Genomic DNA, 19,570 nt, shown 5'->3' on the forward strand with positions numbered 1-19,570 from the left:
CTCAATGACTTGGCGCAGTGATCACCTGCACTTCAGCGGACCTTCGGCGGGGAGTCGTGATAACTCTCGTATAATAATCAGGAACGGCTGCTTGCATTACACTGCTGAGGGTCGATAAGTGTCCGTACGAATCTTTTTTTTTCGTCTCGGATTCGTATAAGTCTCCGCATCGATAGCCTTGATGAAGGTTCCTTACGCAAATGCGCGTCCCTTGGTCTGGTCCCTCGATCGGTCCGCTGGGGCTCGATACGCGACGTACACGTGTCGTGGGACATTGATCACCCGTAGGATGACTGGTAATCGTCGATTTTATTGACTTCTCCTCATTTTTTTAAGGACCGTAACGAGCAATTGGGAAACGCGATCGGCGCGACCGACACCTCGATCCGACGATTTCCTAATGCATGGGGTAGTTTGGCCGGGTCCGGACCCATCATACATCGAGCTGGCTGGATCGGAACGCTTTCACACTCAATTCGGCCAACGCTAAAACGGACGTCAGTGTGACATTCCGAAGTTCAAATCGGTGTCGGTTCCAGTCCAGCGGTTGTTGTCGCTGTGCAAAACGATCGATTTCGTCATCGTTGACAAGCCAAGGGACCCGCACCACCACCAGCCGGTGAAGCTATCGCATGTTTCGCGAAGTGTCTTCTCCGGCTTATTTTTCACAGAATCTTCTCCCCCGCGTCTTCTCAGTAAACAAAACGATTGGCAGTGCAGACTCACCACGATAGACAGGCGACATTCTCGTGCCCCCGCCTAGTACTCACCAGACACTGTCTCCTCGGTTCACGTAAACAGCGGCCGAATGGCTCCGGCCAGAAATCGGAGCAGGGACATTCTGTATCGCGACATCGTATCTTGATGACTCGTTTGCGTGATCCGCTCATCAACCGCGACGACTCCTGGGGCAGCCGGCCAGAAACGAGGCGTCAGCACCGTTAACTTCTGATAGCCGCTAATCGACCGAGCGGCCGTTCCCCATAGGAAACGCGAGGCTGCGGCGCCGACGTTGCGATCATATTATTCATCGTGATATCTTCCACGAATCCGGAATGAGCCTCGATAATAGTCCATTCGCCCGCTAGTCGAGACACGAGTCATTTTCTCTCGTTTTTGTTCCGCTCCCGCGTATTCATAGAAGGTGGCGACTTCACATGTCAACAACACTTTCCGCCAAGAGCATGTTTAAGTTAAAGCCGGAAAGTTTGGGATGCCGTCGATTCTGCTTCGCGTGGTGCGCCCGTTGCGACATCCCCTCGACATTCTTCGTAAGATCGTTCGCATTATTGCCTTTGAAAAGTTCACGCTTAAAACGAGGTAATCGAGGAAGAATGCTCACCTCGGAAAAATGGTGCATTCAGATTTGCTCCGTTGCCTCTCCACGATCATCGTGATCGGTTGTTCGACGTCGCCAAGCTGGCGGGCGATCAAATTTGGTACCGAAGGAGTTTTTAGTTCCCTCAGGCAACCTCTCCGGAAGCTCCCATCGTCTGGATATTCTACTACATTCTCAAGATCAATATGTTGAATCTGAACTCCTGACAATTGGATCGTGGAGGGAATGATTGGTCTGGAACCCACCACCCCATAGGGTCGTACGACGCGAAAGAATGCTCTATCAAACTTAGAAAAAATGTCTAGACAGACAGATTCCGCGTTGAGACATAACCGAAACGAAAACGAAACGAGCGACCGCAATCACAGTGTATAAAACCGCGTCAATTTCTCCGCATCTATGCGTTCACGCCATCTCATACCTGACATCGTCGGAAGTATTGTTCTCAGTGGAACGGCCATGAATTTTGATCGGACTCGGTTCCGCGTCACCGTCCGGAGTCAGCGGAGTGGAAGGAATCTAACTGATTCCGAACAGCCATCGAATGTAAAAGACAATGCTCCCACTTGATCAGAGTTGTGCAAGCGTTTTCAAAGAGAAATTCATTTTTGCAGAGCACATCTACAAAATCACAAAACACATCGGCCCTCATCTCGGCCCGATATTGGGAGCTGCGGCCGCCGGCGGCATGGGCATCGTGGGATACGGCATTGTGAGGTCTCCGCTTTCCCCGTTCCCAGTTCCGCCTTTGCCGCTACCGCCTGTGGGAAGACACCCTGTCAAACAAGTGATTTATTATCCTGGACACCAGGATCGAGTCCCGAAAGGTGAGCAAATACCAGTCAATGCGTCACAAGTCCCTGAGTATGGCGAAAATCAAATCATTCTCGTGAGGCTCCGGGTACAAGGGACTGGACTATCCTTGGAGTAATCGACGCCTGACGACTTGTCGGGGAAGATCTAGTCTCCGAATCCTACTATCTCGCTTTCCAGGGTACCATTATCTACCGCCGGTGCAGCATCCATCGTACCATAATGCAGAGTACGGATATTATGGCAACATGGGTTATTTCGGTCAGCTGAATCGGATGAAACAGCATATGATGCCGATGCCGCACAATGACATCAACGAAATCGGTCATGATTGGTGGGAACGTTAGCGAAGCATATTGTAAGTCGGCGTCGACTGTGCATGCCAAAAATGAATGGAGCTCGTATGATTTTTATGAGAATCGCGGATTTTGGATCCGTATCGTCTTCGAGAGGCGCCTGACGGTCATGAGATGTACCCGTCCGTCTGGAAGAAGGGAATCTGAATAACTAGGGTTTGAGGCGGAGGGATCTCGAGACGAGTATGTGAAACGTTTTCAAACACAACAAGATGTAAATTAATTAAGTTTTCCTTGCAGGATTCCGCACGCATCCTCGTTGATGTCCCCCGCTGCCATTATAGCAATGTAGATATGTCACTGAGAAACGGGGTTTTTTTCCCTTAGAAAAATTCTGCAGCTGGTCTTCAGAAGACAGAGGGTTGAAGACCCTTCCGTGCTCTCACCCCTCATCTTTATATAGATTTTCTTACTGTCCAATGCGGCGTGTCGACGAACGAAGATCGAGTTCGTCGGCATCGTCCGTCGCTGAAAAACAGCGGTGCATTAACACGTTTTCTCGAGAAGGAGTGTAACGATGCGGACGGGTCATTCGGAAGTGGATTCAGTCCCGCTCTTCGATTTCTCTATCTTCCATGTCGACGCAAGCATTCGTTTTGCATCTCCCTCAAGTGGAGGCATATCACCTGTTCCAAGCCGCGTCATGGAAAGGACAAGTCGGTGGGGCTCTTCGGAGTCCCCTCATTTGATTTATTCATCTCTAGATAGAATGAGGATTGATTGAGTGTTAACTTGGGTGGTGTAGATCGGGAACCTGTTGTGAGTCAAAAGGACCAGAATAAATGGAAATTTCCGAAATTTCCTGGTTTTCATAGCTCTTTATTCACACAACATTATATGAATACAAGGGGGTATGTGTCTTTGGAGGAATGGGAATCGCCAATTTCGACCCGGAATTATGAGCAGCGTCGTCAGCAGCGGCTCGATCTCGGGCAGAAGTTCCGCAACGGCGCGAAAGGTAGGTTTATACCAAAGCGTCGAGCTGCTGCCTACAGAGATCGATATGTAAGCCGATGGCGCCATCTCCGGGAACTCAGTCAGTCATCACTGATGAGTCTTCAGGCCATCGGAGACTAATGCAAAAAAATATGCCGGTCAACATTCAGCGGCGCAGCCTAAGACTGTTGGCGGCCAGCTCTGGAAGGAGGATTAGAATGTCTATCGAGCGCTCGGAGCTTCAATCATAACGATCCACCTATCGAGACTATAGCTTCAGGTATCCATTGCCATGAAGGCGAATGCCTTGGCGCTCGCACCGAAAATTTCAGCATCGATTATCATTCGTTTGAAGTCGAGAGCGTAGCCGGGATCACGGGCCCAATACTTGATATTCCCGTTCGCTATCGAGATCCCGGCCTTGAGCATTGCAGTTCAAAACTTAGCTACCTACCCGGGAATCTCGCTCGGCGAACTCGTCTCTCGAAAATCGCAGCGACTTTGCTTCTTCATCCGGATTTCACCCACGCCATAACGCCATCCTATGTCCCCAGAAGATTGGCCAGCTGCTACCATGAGAAGTAAGAACAATGACTGATCATGAAAAGGAGGCCGGAACTCGATCCATCCTCAGGTAAAGATCACCAGCATCATTTCCTTCGATCATATGTTGGCAGATTTCGTGTTCTACGGCCGTCAGCTCTAGGTCCTTACCGGGTTCTCGTATGCGTGCGTCTCCCGTATGTCTCCGGGCTGAACTCTAATCTTTGCGAAGGGTCACCGGTTTCTTTGCGGATTGGCAAAAGGTACGAACATGAGGAGGATTCAACATGAGCTGAGCGAGAGATGTCTCAAGACCCCCAGAGTAGCGGGTAATCAAGGAGGAGGGTGGCGGGGGCTGCTTAAGGAATTCGATAACTCGATTGTGGAGTCTCTAGAAGACCTCCAGTCGAGAGCCAAGCACATATCTCTGTAAAGGAAGAACATGCTCCCCCCGACGCAGGTTTTCACCGCCTTTCATCAAGATGGAGTCCCAAGTGTAAAGCATCTACCTTCGAGCTCGGATACAGCTATTGCAATGAGGAATCCATCATGACATGAGTTGAATTTCGGAGAGCCGTCCTGAGAAGCACCGGAATCTCACAGACCATGGCGTCTCGGAGTCTTGTTTTCTCCCTTTTGTCTGGTTTTCTTGCATCCCTTTCGAGTGTACTCGGTAAACTCGGCATGGCGAGCGATCGCGCCGCAGCGATGTGTCAAACCGTCCTCTCGGCTTGGTTCGAAACGACACAGATCGAAGCCTTCTATTTGTGTGAAAGCGTGAGTGTCTTTTCTCTGAAGATAATTCCTTGGCGGAAGCGAGAAGCGAGGTGCTTCATTCCGAAATTCCGAGTATCCATAATTCGGAGCTCCTCTCCTCTTACAGATCCTGTCATTGGTGAGAGGAGGCTTCCTATTGTCGATGATAGCCTGCAATGCTCTGATGTGGACCATCTTCACGAAAGCTCTCCGGTCAAGCTCCTCGACTGTCGAAGTGACCGTTGTCAACCTCGCGGCGAACTTCTTCTGCTCTGTAAGCGATAACGGTCGTCCTCATGCATGTTCCGATGTTTTGTTCGGAACCGAATTATTCAGACCCCGATCATCGAAGCAGTTTGAAAACTCCTTCGCAAAGCTCTCAGCCGCTCCGTCAGATACTCATCCGAGTTATTTTTCTCCAGGCCATTTTCGGACAGTCATTTTTCGGAGAACGTCTCACCTTGGTCTGGGCTTTGGGGAGCGTCATCATCATCATCGGACTCGCTCTAATCCACGTTGGGAGCAAGAGAAACGTGGAGAGCGGAAAACTTTCGCAGGAAAAACATTGCGACATGAGGTACCCGGGTGCAGAGAAGATCTACGAGCGGCACCTCGCGAGAAAGTCGCAATGACTTTTTCATTTGAGATCAAACATCGACTGAATTTTTCAAAAGTATTTGTACCGCAAAATTTCGACTCGGCAATGAGCACGCAGCATGGAATGATCCCTGTTCATATGTACATAATACTGTATATCACCACCAAAGGGCAGACCTGGAAGGGTATTAGTCTGTGTGTTATGGGGACCAACTCTAGTGATTCCTTTGGACTCCGAAGGTTTCCGTTGTGATGCCCGATCTCGGTGGTGGATCGTCGCTCGCAAAAACAACGCTGCCTATCTGTGATTCTTCGGAAGGAATAAATGAGCTCCCCCAATGAATCAGCCGAGGCGCAGATTTTCAATTTTTCTTCCCTTCCGAACTTCGGTACGCTATCGAGAAAGAGCTTCCGTTTCTCTGTGAGTCTCGCGAGACCAATCGGGGGAACACGGCCGAGTTTCGACGCTTATCTGGGAGACACTCCTCCCATCAAGCACGATGCCGAAGGATAAGCAGGACTCCGGTGGATGCTCTCGGTTGATTGAATTGGCAGGCTCGCGTCCTGGATCGAGAACAGGATTTTTTTTCGTCTGCACCACGACAAGCTCCGGTCGTTCGCACCCTTTCCCTTGATTCGGTTTCCCGTAATGAGACTCGGCCGAAACGAGTCTCGACCATGCGCTCGGCGGCGGAGCGTTCCGCTGGTCCGTCGACGGCGATTGGGAAACCACGAGAGTGTCGCGAGTCGAAACAGACGACTATGATTTTGCGTCGCTGTTTTGGCTTCCTCGGAATATTTCTCGGGCGAGCCGAATCCTGGCATCAATGCTACAGGAGAATTTCCACGGTCGTGTTGATGATATGCTGCATAAGCCTAGTGTTCTACATGTCAAGATACATGGCGCGACTGGTGGAGTCGAGCTCAGAGAGGAAGCAACAGAAAACTTCAACGGAGCTCGCTCGCCTCCCTCTTCAAATCTTGGAGTTCTTCTCGCATATCTACCTGGTGTACGAGCTGCGCACTAATGAACGAGTGCTGGGAATTACGTTCCGCAGATTGAAAACTCAAACCCTTCAGAAACACAAAAGAGCTCTGACGGTGTCAATTGTGCTCTCTATCTCGTTGACTGCAGCTGTAGCTTCTCTGCGCTTCGCTAGGTGCTATTTCCGTCCTGTGAGCTACTGTTTCAGAGTTCTGCACTACAGTGCCGTCATGACCCCGCTGAGAGTGATGTGGAACCTCTCCTTGAGCCTGTACGTGGTACTCGTCATGGAACTCATCGACCAGGTGAAGGCTTTCCCCGAGAAAATCGCTCATTGCGGAATCGTCCTCCTGAACGGTGAAAACGGACACGACCTGAAAAAAATGTGTCATCGGGCCTTCACCCTCAAAGCCGACTTCCGAGCCCGGGTGGCAATCATCAATCGGGTCTTCTCGAAAATGCTGCTGTTCCACTACGCCAAATTACTGCTCTATTCGATCAGCATATTCTTCCGAGCTCAACAAAAAGCAGGACCCTTCGAACTCGCTGCAGCCGCGATCGCTCTGATCCACTTCTCAGCGGAGATTTTCATTCTGTCCTGGGGGGGAACTAGTCTTCAAAACGCGTTGCGGGACTCGGTCGACCGCTTCAAGTCGGCAATGGTTGAGGAGGCGCCGAAAAACGTTCTGATGATCTCAGAGATCGGAAGGATTCTGAGTTTCGATGTCACGCGCGATGCTCTTCTAATATGGGACTCATTTGTGCTTTGCCATGCATCTGTTGTTACTTTTTTCGGAGGTATTGTATCCTTCGTGGGAATCGTGCTCCAATTCGATCACGAGTTCACGAGATCCCTCAAGGAACCGAAAAGATGAGAGAGGAATCAAAAATACACTATCAGTGTACTTACTCCGATGAATATGAATACTAACGATGAATAAACGAGTACGAGGCGAATCCGGAGGTGTGTCTTCGCTCGATGAGCTCCGGAAATCATTAGGGAGAGGGGAAAAAACTTGCCCATTGATTTTTTCCCGGGCCGACGCTACCTTTATTGAGTCAAGATTTCGTTCGGGGGATATAGAATTAATTTCCCCACATTTCGGACAGAATATCACGTACCTACTTTTTACATCAACCGGAGGCCGTACCGTTGAAATCCGTGCCATTGATCGCTAAGAGAACCGTTTCCAGCTGCGGAGCTGGGTGTTCGAGCTGTGTTCGGAACTCCTGGTCGAATTGAAGGATTATGGCGATCAACGAGAACATACCAACCAGTATGGTGACAGTTGTTCCCTTGGAGAAAATGAACGAATCCCATATGGTGAGAGCGTCTCTCGATGGGTCGAAATCGAGAATTTTCTTCACCTCGGCAATCATTGGGAAATTGCAGTTGTTTCTCTTGACCAGTAAAAGCTCAATATCATCGGCCGAGGCGTGGAAGGTCCTCATCAGTCGACTGCTGGTCCATGAATAGGCGGTGATTCCGCACAACAGGAACAGAGTTTCGAGAATCCATGCGTAACCCTCGAGGTAGCTCTTGGCGACGATTTCTCGCAGCGAAGTCAGAACCGACATGAAGATCCGCAAGTGCAGAACCAGCACCAGGAACGAGAAGATTTGATTCAGGGTGGAAATTTTCGTTCTGATTGTCGCGCGGAAACGCATCGATTGCAGACACAGCCGGTTGTAGTCGATGTAGTCGTTGAACGTGATCTCTCTCGCTAGCTGCGCCGTAGTTTCGCCTACTTCATCGATAATCGACCAAGTCAGTATGAGGTAGAGGATCATCGCGTAATGCCATATGAGCTGAACGGGAGCGTAGCTCATGTAGGCGCCGATCTGGTAGATATCCTCCTCGAGGAAAGCGGCGAGCGTGTTGTTTGCATGGGTGGATTTGTAAATCAGACTCGTGCGAATTATAGTCACCAGAATTGAAGCACACAAGAAGGCCAGCAAGAAAAAGTCCCGTTTGTAAAACCTCCACGACGATATTCCTTGGAACAATTTGGCGAGTTTCTTCTCGAATTTCCACAGGGAATAGTTGCATCGTACGTGGGCGGCCGCGTCGCAGAGTTTCAAGAGCACGGTCGCGATGTCAGCCGAAGAGTCTTTGCTCTCCTGTTTCATAGTGACAATCTCCAGAGTCATGAAAAAACACATTGAGGAGATGATGATGGTTACGGCTAATCCCGAGATCACTTTCAGAGCGGTCTGCCACACCTGTAGAGGTCCATCGACGAGCCACACTCCGACAATTTTCAATAGTACGTCGAGAGCACGAAACGATGATGGTGGGGGGGCGAGGAAGATCGCGGGCAAACCGCTTGACTTCCGCGAGAGCGGTCTCGAACGAGAGAAGTCCTCGAGGGAAATCACGTCTTCGTTGAGGATGTCTGCCATTTCGTTCGCAGAGCTCTCAGTTCCGGCCTCGAGCTGAAATGCGAACCTGCCAGCGGAGTACGGCTGGGACGCCTCGCTCCGGCCATCCGGGTGGGTGGAGTGAAGTGGACTCCAGCCAGCGGAGAGACGGCAAACACGATTATTGCACCATGGACGACGGAACATCTTTTGCTGACTTAGTGAAATTAGCATGAACAGAGTAGGCGGAACTAGTGCCCAGACTTCGACTTGAAGCCCGACGGAAACTGTCTGCGATCGTCGCGCGGTTCAACGTCCGATGCCTGTCCTCGACTTCGGAGAAAGTGCTCCTTTTCCGTCTCCCTGATCAGCGGCCGGGAAGAGCAATTGTTTCCAGATCGAGTGCTCATGGGACGTCAAGCCATGAAGAAATCAGTCTCCTCCCAACCTTCACATGGATTTATTAATTTTTGTATATTAATGACTTTCTTCACTCTTCAGAACGATAGATCTCATTTTCTTAAAAATAATCCTTTGGTGATTCCCACTCGCTAATCGGGCTTCATTCTCTTGACTAGCAATTCCTTGTGTCCTCACGCACAACAGACATACAAAACTCTCATCCCGGGCAGATGAAGCGAACATGCTGCTCACATCCCGCGAAGCAGCACGATATGGCCGTCTTGCGATTAGAAATAATGTCTTGCCACATACTCACCTCGATGCGATCCTCACATTCATGTAAAATGATTGTAACTTCGAGGGAATCCGGATTAAAGAACTAATCTTTGGTCGCTAAATGACTAGCACGGTCATGATAAGTAAATTCGTGGAGCGACCGCTAACTGCGACCGCTCACACGACAAATATCCGGATCAGATGACACCTTTCTCCCCTAGATAACAGAGAACTTCGGGTTCTGCTCGTATTCAAGGCCGAGAAAGCGAACGACTTGTGAGGCCGGGAAGACTTCGGATCATTCCTCGGCTTCGGAAGAACTGTAACACCGATTGCATTCCAATGCAGTCTCTCGAATCCTTATGACGGGTCCAGGCGTAAGTAGGTCTGATGAACAGCCGAAGGTGATATCTGAAGGTCTTCAAGGATCGCCCACTACCGCAGGGATATCTCAGACCCCTTCTTCAGCTCTTTCGCTCCAGCCGATATGTTGGTCGTGCGCCAGTCTTCTGCGACTTCTCAGCCGACTCGTTCACCACGGGTGAGCTGTGATCGTCTCTCTGCTTCCTTCGCTTCCATGTCGAAATAATGCACGAGTATACCACGGGTTCATTCGGGGAGTCCGCAGGAGCTCTCACGAGAACACGCCGTGTTTCGCGCGGAGATGCCTCTTCAAAGCGGTCTTTTCTCTGGCCCGATAAGGGCATTTCGGGCATGGCTGCGGTCTCTCGCCCGTATGGATTAGGAGATGATTGCCAAGATGGGATCTCATGTACGCGTTGAAAGGGCAGAACGGACACTGAAACGGTTTCTTCACCTGCGGCTGGTGCTTGTACATGTGATACCTGGAACATTATCCGGGGGGTTAGAGGCGTCTTTGAGAAGGAATGAGGGCACGGAGTCTTCGAATGCTCCGTCCGTGAGAGATGCTCCGTCTTAGAACACGGAGGTCTCGAAGGGTTTCCGATCTGGGGTTTCCTTTTTCCAAAACGTCTTATATGGCAAAAACTTTTTTTTTATTTCTAAGACCCAACATGCCGGACGATGTCATGATTGATGATATTCGCGGTGTGGTACTTCAAGTCGGATGGATGAATCATCGCGCGCTCGCTCAGTTCCCGCGGGGCTTATCTTCGGCTCTTGCAGAAATGATTCTGGCTCAGGCGAACACGAGGGAGTCTCCGAAGACGCACAAAGCATCCTCTCCATCGCCGCGACGGAACGTAAGCTCTTCGGCAATCTGAGACTGGGCTTGATCCCAGTTTGGGAGCCCCGACAGGAGGAAACTTCACCAATCCGTTCCGAGTTTCCTTCACCGACAACATCGAGGAGGTTCATAAGCCTCAGAAATGCATTCTTCTGTCTATTAATACAATTGAGCATGTCTTCCCGGTACGCTGACAGAGCTTCGGATAGAGTCAAAGCACCCACAGGATTGGCTGGGGCTAGGCGTCGGAGTTTCTTGCGGAGCCGCCGGCTCCTACCATCAACGAAAGACCACAAGTCGGAGAAGGCGAACAACATTTCATCGGATAGGCGCTCCTCACAGAACGGTTCACCTCGATCCGATGGTAGAACCTCGCTCGTGTCCATGCTTGGGAGCTCGCGCGAGGCGGAAGTGTTCCGCTCAAGCTGACACGCTCGGGACATTTCACGTCATTCGAGTCCAGCCTGCTTCGTTTTCTCGAAGAGACACTAACCTCAGTGTTTGGGTGCTGCGGGTGGAATAAGCACACTTGTTGCAGTAGAATATCCCGTTTGAGGCCATGGTCGCATCCAGAGTGGGCTTCTGGGTGCCCTCGCCTCCTTCACCAGCGTCAGCTGCGGACAACTGTTCGAAAAAATTAGGATTGGTTGGCTCGATTCACACGTCAGAGGTAGTTTCGCCTCCGTGGAAGTCACTGTTCAGTACAGATCGATGTGATATGTCCCTCTGGCCTCTAGAACTCTAGACAACAAGACTGACCTCATCCGCAGGAGAATCTGGCCTTTCGGTCTTGATCTGGATGCAATCGTCATCAGGAACAAGCCAATCTGAGGATGAAGAGAGAACGGAATCAGTCGCATGGAAAACCCAATCAGCCTCCGAGCGGGTCCCTCCCCAGACAGTGACACCATAGATCATCTGTGGACTTTTCTCGAACTCATGAACGTAACCCGCAGCGAGACCGCGTGAATTTATTTCGCAGGAAGGCTCAGCGAGAATAAATATCGCTCAATTGTTGACATTTGGAGAGTTCTCATCCTCATGCTTTCTGACTTAGTCGATTTGAATCCAGAATACTTCCGTCTGGAAGGAGAAAGATTTCTTACTGACTAATTCCGGAAGCTTTCGAAGCATGTACCCCACAATCACTCCACTATACTCTGCTGGAGTCATAGTTTAAAAGCCGAGTTTCCTGTCCCGACAGGCATAGGACCAACTATGCAACGAGAGTCCCTCAGTCGGAAGGGTTCTGTGGAAGCTTCACGTGACGATAGATAGCCGCTCACGAGACTCACGAGGAGCAGGTATATAAAGACGTCAAAATCCTGCCCGAAACTGACACCGCATCCGTTTCCCGAAACTCTTATTCTCCAATCAATGGGTCGTGCTGACTCCCTCGAGTCGACTTAGTCATCTATCCAGAACAACACAAGCAATCTCGGCGGATAACCAAAGGGAGGAATCTTGAGAGATACTGTTCTTGGCGAGAGTACACCGTCATCAGTAGCCGGATTTCGAGCTGGAGCCGACATCACATCATTTCTTGACTTGGGTTGCTCCGTGAATCATAATCGCTCTACCGAAGGAGAATTCATCCGCGCGATCAGATGTCCCTGTTCGTTCAGCCGTTGCGGTCAGCTGCTGAGGTGCTCGCGAGAGACACGTCGATACGAGCTCCATGGGCAGAAGCGGAAAACGAACTGGGATTCCGGCGAATTCCTGGAGAGACACGACTCCAACACAGAAACTCGGGTTCAACACGGACGTAAATGCACACAGGTCGAGAACTCCTGGGTTCGCGCTCAACGGCCCAGGCCTCCACCCGGACCGTTAGCTAACGGTAGACTTCGCCGCGCACTTCTCTCCTCATAGAAGCTTCGAGGATCGGTATTTTCGTTTTCCGGGATCGATCCCCGCGTACCGGACCTCTCGACATGCCCCGATCTCCACGGACTTCGTGATCCTTACACGGAGCGATGTTCGATAAATCATTTCATATGATTTCTGGTCACGGATTATTTTTTCTGTGAAGCTTCTCCTCGGAGCGATGAGTCAAGTGCAAACACAATGAGCAGGCGGCGGGAAGGGCAACCTCTCTCTAGCTGAAAGTAGACCATCATCTGTGGGACTAGCAGCTGTGGAAGAAAGCAATGCGGCAGGTACATATGTGGCTCTGTGTCAGTCAGAGGCCGTCAGATGGAAATCTCGATAACGGAGAGGAGTCTGGCTCGCAAAGAAAAACTCAAGGGCGACGGGAGAATATGGAAAGAATTGGGCCAATTCAACCTCTATTCTCGGAGTGGGACCGCGGCAATCGTAGAACCCGATCGACGAGGCTTCCTTGGTAGCTTAATCGCCCTGTCACCCTTCCCAACATCCGGTCACCTTTCTGTGCGATCTGATATGCTTTTTGTCCCGAAACGGAAGGACGGAAAATTTCTCCGTTTTCCCTACGATTGGGCCACAGCATGGCGGCTTACCAAAAACCTTGGTCGGGTGGGCACTGCAGAGAAGGAGGGTATTCCGTGACTATAATTAGTCGCCGTTCACTTGAGCACGGGCGCGACCCGGCTCTTTTTGGGAAAAAAGACGAGGCGCGTCGATCCTTTTCCTCGGAGAGAGGCATACACGTTTTTCAGTTGCGAAAAAGGACTTTCCCGGAAAACATGACGGCCAGGTTAGAATCTCCTGGCGATCCGAGAATGAGGATCCGACAGGGCGCCGGCTGAGAGGGTACTGTCCCTCCTAAGGAGGAGACGAGGAGACCGCGATGTCCGCTCTCTCTGAAATTAGATCATGTGGCGTGCCACCTCTGTTTATGCCGAAAAGAATGGACTGAACACCCACGATGTGACTGCGACTGACTCGCGGGCCGCGGGGGCTCAGCGCATCGGGCAAGAAGGGACGAAAGCCTTGTCATCAAGTCCTAATGATGGAGTCTGGGATCCAGCCCTGACCCAATCTGATCAAGTCTTCAGATGAAATCCGTTCTGATGTTCTGATTCGACTGTGAAATGATCGTTATCCGGTGTAGTTCAGGCGTAAACCGAAGCTGATTCGGACGAGGCTTATCATACAGGCCCTTCGACCATGGATTGACCGTATGTTCGAAAAAAAACAGAGCGCAGGGCCGCTGAAGTCATTCGGAGCTATCAGCAGAGATCATTGGAATCATTGTTTTCACTCTCCTGTCGCCGGATTCGTAAAGGGAATTTTATTCCAATGTATCTCCCCCCATGCAGTCCCCTGAGAAGTCACATACGGACGATCATACGCCTTGACGAGCCTACGCGTGACCATACACGAGAGGGCTGTACCGTCGCACTGGCTTTCGCGCTCACGTCATAACTTTGCTCTCAGCTTGCTTCAGCTGCTGCGATCGGATGCATAGAATGGAACGATGACGGGCGACGAGATGGACAGGAGCTCACTGCGTTGATATCCGTCCCGAAAATCCTCCCGGTCCCGCTAGAACTTGGCCGAGGGCTATGACTCCCGGATGCAGTCGCACATTCGGTTCCGTCCGCATGTTCCCAATGGAGAAACCTTTCTGAAAAAAACCTCTGGATGTCGGGAAAATGTTTTCGCTTGCAAGGATATTTGTGGCTGTTCCTTCCAAATCTTCATGGTTTTAACCTCGGAGATCCGGTAAGGCTTCAGATCCGATTTTGCCTTCAAGTCGACCGACTATCACCACCGGAACTCGTTCGAGGGATACACAAAAAAATTTCAGACGAATTCCTCCGCCTCAGAAGTTTATGTCGCTCCGGCGGGTCGCAGGTCAAGAACATGGGGGCGAACATCAAGATTTGTCTCCAGCGGAATTCAGGGGTGTTTCGATTGTCCCTCAGAGAAGGCCTGCCGGCCAGGAGTCAGGTTCTAATAGTCGTCGATGAGTGTGACGGGGAGTCCAATTTCGTCAAAGACATCCTTCGCGCACATCTTCTCCATGAAAGGTTCATATCATTATCGTTCCGACGAATTCAGTTCAGCTCTCGATATCTTCTGCTTGAGAGAGTAAATCCGATTGGGTTCCATGTCAAGGACGGGTTGTGCAGTTTCAGACCAGTTGGCTCCACTCCATCGTTACGACTCGAGGTCGGGGGTTTCGACGCTCCGGTGGAAGCGCAGGAACTCAGCATTGTCAAGGTGTGGTTCAAGCCTGGAGGCATGTCGGACGGCTGATCGAAGTATAGAAGGGGTTCCCTAAAATGAATGGATGGATGCGAGCGAGCAAGCATCGATTAGAGTCTTTTTCCGCAGATTCCTGAGGATTCACTCGAGTGCGCCGCTTGCCGATCGACGGCTGCGGACCTGCAGAATCTGAGAGTTCACTATCGGTGAGTTCCAGGGAGCTTGACGATCCCTTTCCGAATACGGGACACAACCGGAAAGCTGCGTATTGCCCAAGTATCGGATGAGTTCGCAGCAGACTTCCTGAAGGCGAACTTTTTTCAGAGAGCATATCGCTGACGGCACGCTGTCGTGTTCACACTGCGAGATTCCCTTCAGCACTCTCGCATCTTTCAAAGAACATCTCCAACTGCACGAGCAGAAAGTCGAGAAACAGCTCGATCGATATGTCGCGCGCTGTGATCAGTGCGAAATGACATTCAGCTCCGTGAAAGGGCTTGCGAGTCACCGGAGGAAACACGTGTCCGAGCGGAAGATACCATTGATGGATGACCGGAGCATGAGTGAGTGACGGGAAGAATCTTCAAGCTTCCATGAATTCCACATTATCATCGAGTTTCCGGTGGATTGCGCACAACGGACTCGTTATTGACTTTTCAGATGAGTCGCATATTCTCGTTCAGAAAACAGAGGGTCCCGTGACTGTTCGACGTCTTCTGGAGGAGCGCAAACAGCCTATCGATCAAAATAAAGCGGACCTGATCATCTGCTCGCGTTGTGGTGAACTTTTCAACGCGAGGACGAAACTCGGTGAGTTGTAGTCTATGATAGGGGGGCGGGGGCGCATCGAGAGGAGCTCCAGTAGATTCCGGAAATACTCCCTCGTAGGAGAATAGAATAGAAAATTGAAAATCGAACTCGCTCCGCAGACGCACACCTCCTGAAAATGCATCCGGATCTGCTGAACGACCGATGTCCACAATGTGATCGGGTTTTCCTCACTCCGGCCCTCTTGCGCAGTCACATCCTGGAGAGACACAGTGGTAAATTATGTCGGATTGCCTCAATCTGAAGTTCACCGAATTTCCTGCGAAAGTGTCGGCCACCCCTCCTCAGAACTAATTGAAGTCGACATTGCAGTACATTTTTCGTCCGCCATCGGAGCCGCCTCCGTTTCGCCGGATCAAAAGAAATTCGGTTGCCAATACTGCCCAGCGACGTACAATGAGCCCGTGGATTTACTTTCCCATTGCAAGATGGTGCGCAGCGTCTCGATAAAAAATTGTTCTTGCCATCGTCCTCCGTGCCGTACCTATTGTCCAAGATTTGAATCTTATTTCCGCCATCTAGGAACATCTCGAACGTCTGAGATCCTTTGAATGTCCGAATTGTGCGAAGAAATTCTGCATGGAAAAGAGATACCTCAACCACATGCTCTCGAAAAGTGAGTAAAACAAGCGGGCTTTATTCGGGTCAGTTCTAGAGGATTCTCCAGCGCGACGCCACTCCCCTTCAGGCAACGATTGCGGGAAACGACCGGTTTGCGTTCTCTGCTCGAAGTTCTTCTCCTCCCCGAAGTCTCTGCGAGATCACATGCGAGCTGTGCACCCTGAGAGCGAATCGCCAACGAGGTGAGATAACCAGAACGCCATTCCCCAATATTTCTCCAGATTATTCTCGCGAGTCACGAGTGATATCTGATCGCTCCCGTTTAATAATCGTTCATCTGCATATCCCTTAGACTGATTCGGTGCGGAGTGTGCAACGAAGGCTACGCTACCAAATCAGCTCTGCGATACCATGTGAAAGGTATGTCCCACACTCACATTGAATTCCTGTGCGGTTCGGGGACCTCCGGCGGAAGATTTGTAGTTTTCAGGAAGTTGCTCTATATTTTCTCATCGACTTCTTGATTCGGCAGCTAAGCACGGCATGGAGCGGTACCCTTGCTCAGTATGCGATAAAACGTTCGCCTTGTCAGTTCAGAAAATTCGACATGAGCGTAGAGTTCATCTACGGGTGAGTTGTGGGTTCTCTGTGACGCCGGTAGCTGATATCTGTATTATATACATGTAAATTTCCGGTTTCTCGTCAGAATTTCTTTCTTCAATTTCGAAATCTCCAATGATCATCCGCAGGGCGACAAGCTTTTCTCATGTAATCTCTGTGAGCGGACATTCCTGACCTCCCGAGAACTTCTACAACACCTCTTGAACGGGCACAAAGTGGTACCGAGCGTCAACGAACAGGGTCAAGCGATTCTACCGGACGGCAGCGTGAGAATCCATTGCTTCCATTATCCAGCATTCGCCTCCGGACCCCCCTCCCCCCTCAGGGCCAGGATGTTGACCAATCTCCCATATTTGCTTCCAGATCGGGCCCACGATGAAATATTACGCGTGCGAGTATTGCTCGATGACGACGTACTCGAGGAAAAGTTTCATTCGCCACCGCGTCAGTCATACAGGGATTTGGCCATTCACTTGTGAAGTTTGCGGGAAAGTGAGTCTCCGGACTCGACATATCTAGTGAAAAAATATGTATATCTCATGGCACTCTAATATTCTATAATATGTACATGAATGGGTATACGTATCTTGTAGCGGCAAACTTGAATTGGTATCTAGAGATATACGAGCCGGGATGCGCGAATGATTCCGCCATTCATGGCTCTGTTTTGAACAGGGTTTCTTGGAGCGTTTCCAAGCTCTTAAGCACGTGCGACATCAACACGCTCTGACATCAGAGACGACCCTCAATTGCCCCCAATGTCCGAGGGTGTTCGTGGACGATTCGAGTTTCGAGATTCACCAGGACGTGCACCGGAACTCGACGGGACACATCTGCGAGATGTGCCAAAAGCTTTATGAGAATCAGCACGCTCTGGAGGTTCGATAGACTTCTTCTCGGGATAAATCTTCCCTCCCCCCGCAAATGGGCTATTCATTCTAATGCGCTCCTTTTCCTTTCCCAGAACCATAAGTCGATCGCCCACAACATTCCGGTGGATGAGAAATTCCGATGTGAACTATGCAGCCAGGACTTCATCGATGAAGCTCTGCTGCGGAAACACAGAGTTTCGACCCATAGACACTTCAAATCTTTCCATTGCCCGTTGTGCTCCCGGACCTTCAAACGCCGGGTAAGACTTCGGCTCAGATCTGGACTGAGTACGCGTCGGGAGGAAGCGCAGGAATCTCACTAGTGAAGTATCGCTCATGCCTTCGAACTCGATTTCCAGGTCGACTTGCGTCTGCACATCTACACCATGTGTCGTCTCCGGAAGCCGCGGAAAACATGCACGTTGTGTGAGATGAGATTCGGTAGTTCCCATCTGTTCAGGATACACCTCCGATTTCATGAAGGTCTCAAACCCTTCTCCTGCTCGAACTGCTGCAAATCCTTCACACTGGCATCATCGCTTTCGAGACACATGTTGAGAGAGCATATAATATCAGAACAGCGAGAGGTGGGTGGAATTCTCCGGAACTCCAAAGAAGGAGTTTTCTGTGATGAGAGCATAAAACCCTAGAAAACGGAGAAGATCTCTTCGTTTCCACCGAATCGTTGCTAGTGGAGGATCGGTGTCAGGGTATAGAGAACGACCCTCTCTTTGTTTCCAGGATTCGAGGAAAGGGGGAGCTTCGCCTGTCTTTGACGAAACCCCGGCAGCATGCCCAGAGCTTCCGACATCGACGAGAGTCACTGACGTTCTAATCGCCTCCTCTTCGGATCTACTCGACTTGGCCGAAATAGCCGACGTCATGGAGGTAGACTCCTCCGTAATCTGAACGCTCAACGGAGAGGGTTCACAGCGTTCCGAGGACGGCTTTCACGCTCCGTTTTAATTTCGTGTCGATGTCGGGATCTGCCCGGTAAAGACACACCAGAAGGAAGCAATGAGAGGCTTGAGGGGAGAGTCGAAAGTTTCCGGACTGGTATATCGCATGACCTCGCCCAAGAAAGACCGCTCCTATCTACCGGAATGGCTATTCTGAACACTCTCCGAAAGTTCTGCGGAACTCCTGGTTGCGGAGTATGAGCAGCGTAGTAAACCTGATTTCGATCAACTTTCTCGGGATGAATAAAGCATCAGACTTTTCGGGATTTGTCTTGTGCCTCTATTTCCTCCGGTCTACCCCTCGAAGTACTGGACTCCGGTCGCCTACGGTCCGAGGTTTCACCAAAAAACAGGGATGGGCATGCGTCGAACTAGCGCCCATAACGCTCGAAGCAAGGTCAGTAATGGCCATGCAGATCCGCATTGGATGCGCAAAGCGGAACCGGAGCTAATCATAAGTAATAATTAGAGCTTCGATATGACCGAAGATTGCGATATTACGTGCGGTATTCAGACTCTTTCGCAAAGTTGAATTCAAGACGCTTTTGGTTTTCCACGGTGACATAAAAACTTCTCCGAGTCTCGGACCATGATGTGGCATGTACGTGGTTGAGCCTATGAAATCCTTCTCAACCGTGCAGCTAGGCTCCGGATGTCCGGTCTCATGGAAGCTCGAGTAATGGCCCATAGAGGCGAATCACGGTGAAGAATAGAATGAGGAGAGGATTTCGCAAGTATAGAGGCTGACGATTTCGATGCATGATGGGTGCGGCGCCCTGATATGATCCTCTTTTCTATCGGTCTCGTTCCATCAATCATGGGCCCCGGGTTCGCGCATTTCCCCGACCCTCGCCCTGATTGGATTGGTCTGTTTACGCGGCGAGAAGCAGCCGAATTCCTGTCCGTTGTTTTCCTCCGAACAGCTGATTTTCCGCAATGCGCGTGCCGCTCACTCGAATCGAACACGCTTCCCCGGCTTGAATGAGTTCCGCTGATCACAGAACGCCTAGCAGCCGAGCTGGCC

The 19,570-nt window shown here is 50.6% G+C and overlaps 3 protein-coding genes across 3 annotated transcripts; 2 read left to right on the forward strand and 1 right to left on the reverse strand.

Moving 5' to 3' along the window:
- The first annotated feature begins 4,110 nt into the window (after positions 1-4,110).
- LOC100905534 (uncharacterized) lies at positions 4,111-5,689 on the forward strand. The gene is made up of 4 exons (XM_003743613.2): positions 4,111-4,250; positions 4,448-4,764; positions 4,871-5,017; positions 5,166-5,689. The coding sequence occupies exons 2-4, from the start codon at positions 4,594-4,596 to the stop codon at positions 5,373-5,375; spliced, it is 528 nt and encodes a 175-aa protein (XP_003743661.1). The 5' UTR covers positions 4,111-4,250; positions 4,448-4,593; the 3' UTR covers positions 5,376-5,689.
- A 3,438-nt stretch (positions 5,690-9,127) lies between these two features.
- Positions 9,128-11,570, reverse strand: LOC100905679 (zinc finger protein 513). Its single transcript, XM_003743614.2, has 3 exons — positions 11,331-11,570; positions 11,065-11,195; positions 9,128-10,209 (listed from the first exon to the last, which is right to left on the reverse strand). The coding sequence occupies exons 1-3, from the start codon at positions 11,487-11,489 to the stop codon at positions 9,999-10,001; spliced, it is 501 nt and encodes a 166-aa protein (XP_003743662.1). The 5' UTR covers positions 11,490-11,570; the 3' UTR covers positions 9,128-9,998.
- Positions 11,571-14,132: 2,562 nt separating this feature from the next.
- Positions 14,133-18,496, forward strand: LOC100902412 (zinc finger protein 271). The gene is made up of 18 exons (XM_018639644.2): positions 14,133-14,219; positions 14,305-14,527; positions 14,630-14,720; positions 14,835-14,911; positions 15,030-15,268; positions 15,366-15,515; positions 15,635-15,748; positions 15,846-15,964; positions 16,056-16,149; positions 16,222-16,336; positions 16,447-16,514; positions 16,627-16,724; positions 16,844-16,981; positions 17,079-17,207; positions 17,391-17,594; positions 17,680-17,847; positions 17,947-18,174; positions 18,329-18,496. Exons 2-18 carry the CDS (start codon positions 14,361-14,363, stop codon positions 18,494-18,496), a joined length of 2,367 nt encoding a protein of 788 aa, XP_018495160.1. The 5' UTR covers positions 14,133-14,219; positions 14,305-14,360.
- The last annotated feature ends 1,074 nt before the right edge of the window (positions 18,497-19,570 follow it).

Source organism: Galendromus occidentalis, unplaced genomic scaffold (genome assembly GCF_000255335.2).
Source record: "Galendromus occidentalis unplaced genomic scaffold, Mocc_1.1 scf7180000077450, whole genome shotgun sequence".
Lineage (NCBI taxonomy): Eukaryota > Metazoa > Arthropoda > Arachnida > Mesostigmata > Phytoseiidae > Galendromus > Galendromus occidentalis.